This window comes from Eulemur rufifrons, chromosome 21 (genome assembly GCF_041146395.1).
Source record: "Eulemur rufifrons isolate Redbay chromosome 21, OSU_ERuf_1, whole genome shotgun sequence".
Lineage (NCBI taxonomy): Eukaryota > Metazoa > Chordata > Mammalia > Primates > Lemuridae > Eulemur > Eulemur rufifrons.
Genome location: NC_091003.1, coordinates 4,324,722 through 4,330,721, shown reverse-complemented (window position 1 = coordinate 4,330,721; position 6,000 = coordinate 4,324,722). Strand labels below are relative to the sequence as shown.

General features: G+C 65.5%; 1 protein-coding gene across 2 annotated transcripts in view; it reads right to left on the bottom strand.

The window, feature by feature from the left end:
- Nucleotides 1-6,000, bottom strand: part of NCOR2 (nuclear receptor corepressor 2) — a 155,257-nt gene continuing 149,257 nt past the window's right edge. For both annotated transcript variants that reach the window (XM_069497217.1, XM_069497218.1), the window contains exons 45-48: nt 5,497-5,550; nt 2,803-3,027; nt 1,667-1,846; nt 1-1,172 (exon numbers count right to left, since the gene is read on the bottom strand). In XM_069497217.1, coding sequence (XP_069353318.1) covers nt 991-1,172; nt 1,667-1,846; nt 2,803-3,027; nt 5,497-5,550 — 641 coding nt within the window. In that variant the 3' untranslated portion in view covers nt 1-990. The remainder of the gene's footprint in view (nt 1,173-1,666; nt 1,847-2,802; nt 3,028-5,496; nt 5,551-6,000) is intronic.

Genomic DNA, 6,000 nt, shown 5'->3' with positions numbered 1-6,000 from the left:
GCAGAGAAGAAACCTTTGTAGCTCGAGTATAATTCGCTTTTTAATTAGAACGACGTGTGTAAATGACAGAACACCATAGCCTTGCGCAGACGGCGGCCACAGAATACGCGTCAAATTCATTCTGCCCAAGGAGGGAGGGAGGGAGGACTCGGAGGGGCTGGGGGGCCGGTGGCCCCGCCCCTTGGTCCTGCTAACGATGGGTCGCCGTCTGCCAGCCTGCACACGCCTCGACCGTGAGCAGAGGCCGAGCACAGCAGCAACACTGGGTTAAGTCCCTCCTTGCGTAAAACATCTGAATTAATTCATTGAAGGTATCAAAAATATACCCTGTAAACCAATACATCATTTACACCTGCCTTTCCTTCCCACCGCTGCGGCCACGATGCGTGAAAACGACAGTCCGGTTCCTCGAAGCGTCCACTCGCCCCAGGCCGCACCCAGCCCCGCAGTCCAACCACCTGGCCCGACTAGGCTTCCAGGTGATCTCGGTGGCCGGGGCGGCCCGCGGGGACTGGAGCAAGCGCGCCGGGGGCTGGACAGGGCCCGTGTCCGTCTGTCCAGAGCGCTAAGCGGGAGGCGGAGGGAGGGTGCGGGGGCTGCGAGCTCAGTTTAGACTTTGGTTCCAAATGCATTAGGGGGAGGCAGTGGCATGGAGGTGCATGTCGTCCTGCTTTGGGTCCCTGGCCGCCCCGGCCACCTGCGTGTGCTGCCACACGCCTGCCGCGCCCCTCCCCGGCCCCTCCTCTCCCTTCCCAGCACCAGGTGAACGTCCCCTGAGTAAGGTCACTGCACAGGGCCAGCTCGGGGCGGGAGTCGTAGTTAAGGCTTTAGACAGGCAAGGGTGCCGGCTCTGGACGGACGGACGGACGGATGCGCAGGCGGACTCAGGGGCTCCTTCCTCAGCGGGGGGAGTCGGCGGCCGCCCCACTCCTCCCCGGGCTGCTCCTGCCGCTCGCCGGGGCCTGGCGCCACCCCCCACCCCATTCTGAGTCACTCGCTGTCGGAGAGTGTCTCATACTGTGAGCAGAGCAGGGGCTTGGGCTCCTCGTCCCAGGCGTGGTGGGGGCCGGCGAGGGGGCCGCTGCCTGCGGCGAGGCCTGGCGGGGGCGGGGAGGCCATGACGCCCGCCTGCAGCCGCATGATCAGGGGGTTGTAGGGGAACGGTGTGGAACCTGCGGGCGAGACGGGGAGAGGCCCAGGGCCTCTGTGAGTGGCGCAGCCCCCGCCAGCCCCTGCCGCCCACACCGGGCACTGGGGCCTTGGCCCCCCCGCCCTGCCACCAACCTGAGCCCTTCTAAGACTCAGAAAATTTCTCAGAACTGCTTCCACCACTTCCACACCCATCCGAGGCCCTGGCCCCTCGCGTCTGGACTGCAGCTGCAGCTTCCGCGCCGTCCCCGCCCTGTCCCTTTGGTCTGTTTTCCTGGAACCTCTGTGACCTGGCCCCTGTGCACAGCCCCTGCACGCCGTCCTCCTGGCACCTCCCGGGCCCTCCGTGCACTCTCCGGGCGGCCCTGGGGGCACCCCTTCCCTCCGCCCGCACCCCTGACCAAGCATCCGGACCGAGTGGAGTCAGGACCCGGCTGGCCAGGCCCGGGGACGGCGCCTCTGAGCTCTGCACGCAGTACGTGCTCAGGTGCCCGGCCCTGCCCCCGCCGCCGCCCACCTGCGGACGAGGGCCGGTCCTCCCACACGCGGTTGGTGAGTGGCGTCCGGCGGTTGCAGTCTCCCTCCGAGTGCACCGAGGACACGGAGGGCGGTCGGTCCCCAGACGCCAGGCCCGGGGCTGGGGACTTGGCTTTTCGGCTGCTGGGTCTGCCAGAGACCTTGGTCTTCCCGCCGCCACCTGCAGGGGGACAAGGTGGGAAGGGGCTCTGTTGGACCCTGAAGACGGCACCGACCCACCCTGCGTTGGGGCAGCAAGGGTGGCGGTGGGGCAGGGTGGGGAGGGGAGGGAAGGGGTCCTGCCACGGCCCCCACAGAGGGAGAATGTGGACCCGCTGTCCCGGCCACTGAGAAGCCGAGGAGGTCGACCACATGGCCAGACCCAGCCGTAGCAGGGAACCTGGAGGCCAGCTCCTCCTGTGGGGTGGGGGAGGGCTGACCGTTTGCAACACTCTCAGGCTGCCCTGCAGCCCACCCAGCCACCCCGGGCTGCGACCCTGAACGTGGAAACCGGAAGCCCCATGCAGACAAGCCAGGACCCCCAAGCCCAGGCCTGGCCCCACGTACGGCCCAGAAACTTATTTGTGGCTTCAGCGTCCCAGTCGGACACCTGGCCCCAGATCTCTTTGCTCGGCTCCTGCTCTGAAGCGCAGGGTACAGACTGGCCCCTCTGGCTCCCGACTCTTGGGGTGACACAGACACCAGGCTCCTCCCTGCCAGGCCCGAGAACCAGCTGCGGACGCCCACGGTGGGCCCACAGGTGCAGAGCCCACGGGCCTGGCCACTGTCCCCCCATCCACGCTGCATGGGTGGGTCCCGCACTCCAGCCTGGGGTCCCTCCCCGGAGACACAGACGGGCCGGGCCGGCCCCGCGGGAGGCAGGCGGGGTGGCGGTGTGAGCGCTCACGAGGGCGGTAGCGGTGCTCAGCCTGGTGGGCGTGGGGGCCGGGGCGGGGGGTGCGGACACTCGGGGGTGCCAGCCCAGCTTCGGATTAGCAAACTCCAGAACGAGGTCAAACAGGCACAAAAATCAAGTCACAAGCTCCAAAGCTCGAGGGGGGTTGTCAGAGGCACGCGCAGGAGGGAGGATTAATGACACCGGGGAGGGGACAGACGGGGGCGGGGAGGCCTGCAGACCTGGCGAGGTGAGCGCGTGGTCGCTCCGTCCGTCAGCAGCGGTTATGGGCATAGCAGCGGGCAGGCTGGCACTGGCATTCAGAGGGTTAAAAGCATTGGCGCTGAGCGGCGGGGGCTCTTCCCAATGGTCATATTTACCCATGAGTGCCTTTCTAATAATGGCCTCCAGCCCCATGTTGGTGCTGGCATGCTCCTGCACCGCCTGGCTCCTACAGGTCATGAGGCCTGGGAGAGAGACACACACACGGGGACGGGAGGCGGGAGCCGGGGCCACGGAGAGAGAGGAGGAGAGACACGGAGGAGGAGAGAGAAATACACAGTGAGCACATTTCGGCAAAGCAACACGTTCACCTCCCGGTCCCTCCCGCCTCGGGCGCCCGCTGGGTGGGGAGGTGGGCGGCTGCGTCCTTCTGACGCGGGACCCAGGAGCTCTCGGGCGCTGCCGGGGAGGGGGCTTGGGGAGGCGAGACGCCCCCAGCCTCGTTCCTACTCTGTCCCCTGGGACAGCAGACGTCTCCTCGGCACCCCCAATCCCAGCCAGGGACGTTTGTGGTTTTTTTAAATTCCAAGTGGCCGTGACGAGAGGGACGGGGGTGGGGAGCAGAGGGCTGTCCTGTTTGGGGAAGGGGCTGCTGGGAACTGGGACAAGCCAGAGCTAGGGGCTGGCAGGGGCCCGGGGAGGGGACCCAGAGAGGGACGGTGATCTCGAGGCCTGGGTCTTGCAGCCCGCGGCCTGCCCCCCACGCGGGGCCCACCCAGGAGCCAGGAGGAGAAAGAGGAGCAGAGACGGATGGTGAGGGGAGGGTCATAGCCATGCAGTTACGTGCGTGCAGGGGACAGGGTGGAGGCAGAGACAATCACATAACCCCGTGGCCCGGCCCGGCCGGCCCCGCCCCCCACCACCAGGACAAAGTGGCCGAACCAACCAGCCGGCCCTGAGCAGACGCTTCCAGACTCCCACTGTGCCGTCCCAGAAGCCTCTTGATGTTCTGTTTACCAGCTGTTCCACCCCCCACCGAGAACCGCGCCAGGGACTCCTGCAAACCCACCCCGCCCCGGCAGTGCGTCTTTCCGTAACTTTGCTTGAACCAGACTTTGCTGTCAAAAGCTCCCAGTCAGTTGCATCCCGTCCCCGGCCTGGTGAGGCTTTCGCGCATCTCAAAGCTTCCGCTCCGAGCCAGTCGCAGGAATACAAAGCGGTCACGCCGCGAGTCCCCCCAAACACGCGCCTGTTTGGAAACTACACCCACGCGACGCGAGGCTGGGAGTGACGCAGCCACTTTGAAAGCCACGTTTCCGTGGCAACTGCCGCCGCCGCCTTGCTTCTCTTTCCTCCCTTTTGGTTTCAAACGCCTTTGTAGCCAGGACGAGCACTACGCCTTCTTCATGGTGTCCCGGCTACATGTCACCACCACTTAAAAGGTCCCAGCCGCATTCATCAAGCAAAAGCAAGATTCCAACAGGGCTGAGCGCCGGGCCCACGGCAGCACCACCCCCGTGCCCTTGCCAGGGTCACGAGGCTGTGACCCGGGGCAGCTGGCCCAGACGTGACCATCTCCACGGATAAAGGCAAAGTCTGACACGGGCTAAGCAGCAAAGACCAGGGCCTGGAAATTTGGGGGGGTTTGTGGACGACACCGCTTTAAAAAAATCAAATGTGACTTACACATGAGCGTTACCACAAATCGTCACTGTGCCACTCCACGAACTTCTACACACATAGACACCTGCGTGTCTAGCACCTGCGTCAAGATTTGGATCATTCCGGAAACGCTCATTTCTAACCATCTTGTTTAGACCAAGTTGCCTTCTTGCCGTTGCCGGGGGCTCCGTGAAGCCCCCGGTGTCTAGTCTCTGGGCAGATGGGGGCTCCCTTGCCGGGACCGCCACACGGGGGGCCCGATTCCTCGGTAGCACCCCAGTGACTGGCCTCGGCCCTCCAGTCCCAGGAACGTCCCCTGGGAAGGTCAGCACACCCCCCTCCCCCCTCGGGCCTCAGGCTTCCCCGAAGGACCAGCCAGTCACCGAGCGCATAGAGGGACACCCCGGCTCCTCAGCCCCACTGAGCAGCGTCACCCCGAGTCTGCTCTGGGACTGGTTACTGCCCCCCCCGACCCACCCACGCACTTCTCCAAAACCCCACTGGGACAGAGGCGGCGGGAATACACAACGGGGCCCCTCCCGGAGGAGGGGGGTAAAACCCAAGGGCCCCTAAATCCAAAACGTCACGTAAGTCTTAAGCTGCAGCTTCTAAGTGCGTGCCGACCTTACACTCTCTCTGCCACCATCTGCGTTTGATTTGGGGGGTGGCGGGAAAGGGCCCCAGCCCAGGGGCTGGGATTTCCAAGTCAAATGGAAGCTGCGGCTAGAACACGCCCAGGTGGGCCCTGAAGGTCCCGTGCCCGAGCCCAGGCCCCCCATCTCCGTCTGAGACCAGCCAGCGAGCACGGCGCGTTTCCAGGTGGGGGCGGGGGGTGTCCACCTGACGCTGCACGACAGACCCTAACCCTGGACAGAGACCCCCTGCCCAGCGAGGGCTCCTCCTGCACGGGCCCTGCCTGCTGCACGACGCTACATCCCGCCGCAGGGTTAGTGGAGACCAGACTTGAAAAAGGCTCCTTGTCCACGTAAATGGCTGGGGTGGGGGGGCGCAGGGCAGGGGAGGGGCAGCTGTGCAGCGGGCCGGGCGGTCACCTGCTCCGGTGATGGCCGGCATGTTGAAGATCTCGGTTCCGGGCTGGCCGATATCTGCAAGGGGGACGACAAGGTGGGTGAGGCCCACAGGCCCGGGGTCCTCGGAAACCGCCTGCCCCCATGTCACCCAGGGAGTCACATCCGTCAGGGGTTCTGATGCGGTGGGTCTGAACAAGGCCTGAGATCTGCGTTGCTAAATAGCACCCCGAGGACCACGCTTGGCAAGGCTCTGGGGCCACCAGCCTGGCCCGGTGACCCTCTGCAGGCCCAGAGGGGAGACACCCCCTCGATCTGCCTCAGCTCCCCCAGTGGACGAGGCTTCTCCAGGCCAGCGGCCACGACACATTCTCCACTCACGCGCCCCGGAGCTGCGCCGGGCGCCGCGCTGAGAACAGGGAGCAAGGCTGTGGGTTCACGCCCAGCAACCGCGTACACGGGGCAAAGCCGCACAGGCAGCGTGTGCTGCTGATGGCGCGACCCGGTCCCTGGTCCCCGGTATTTGTT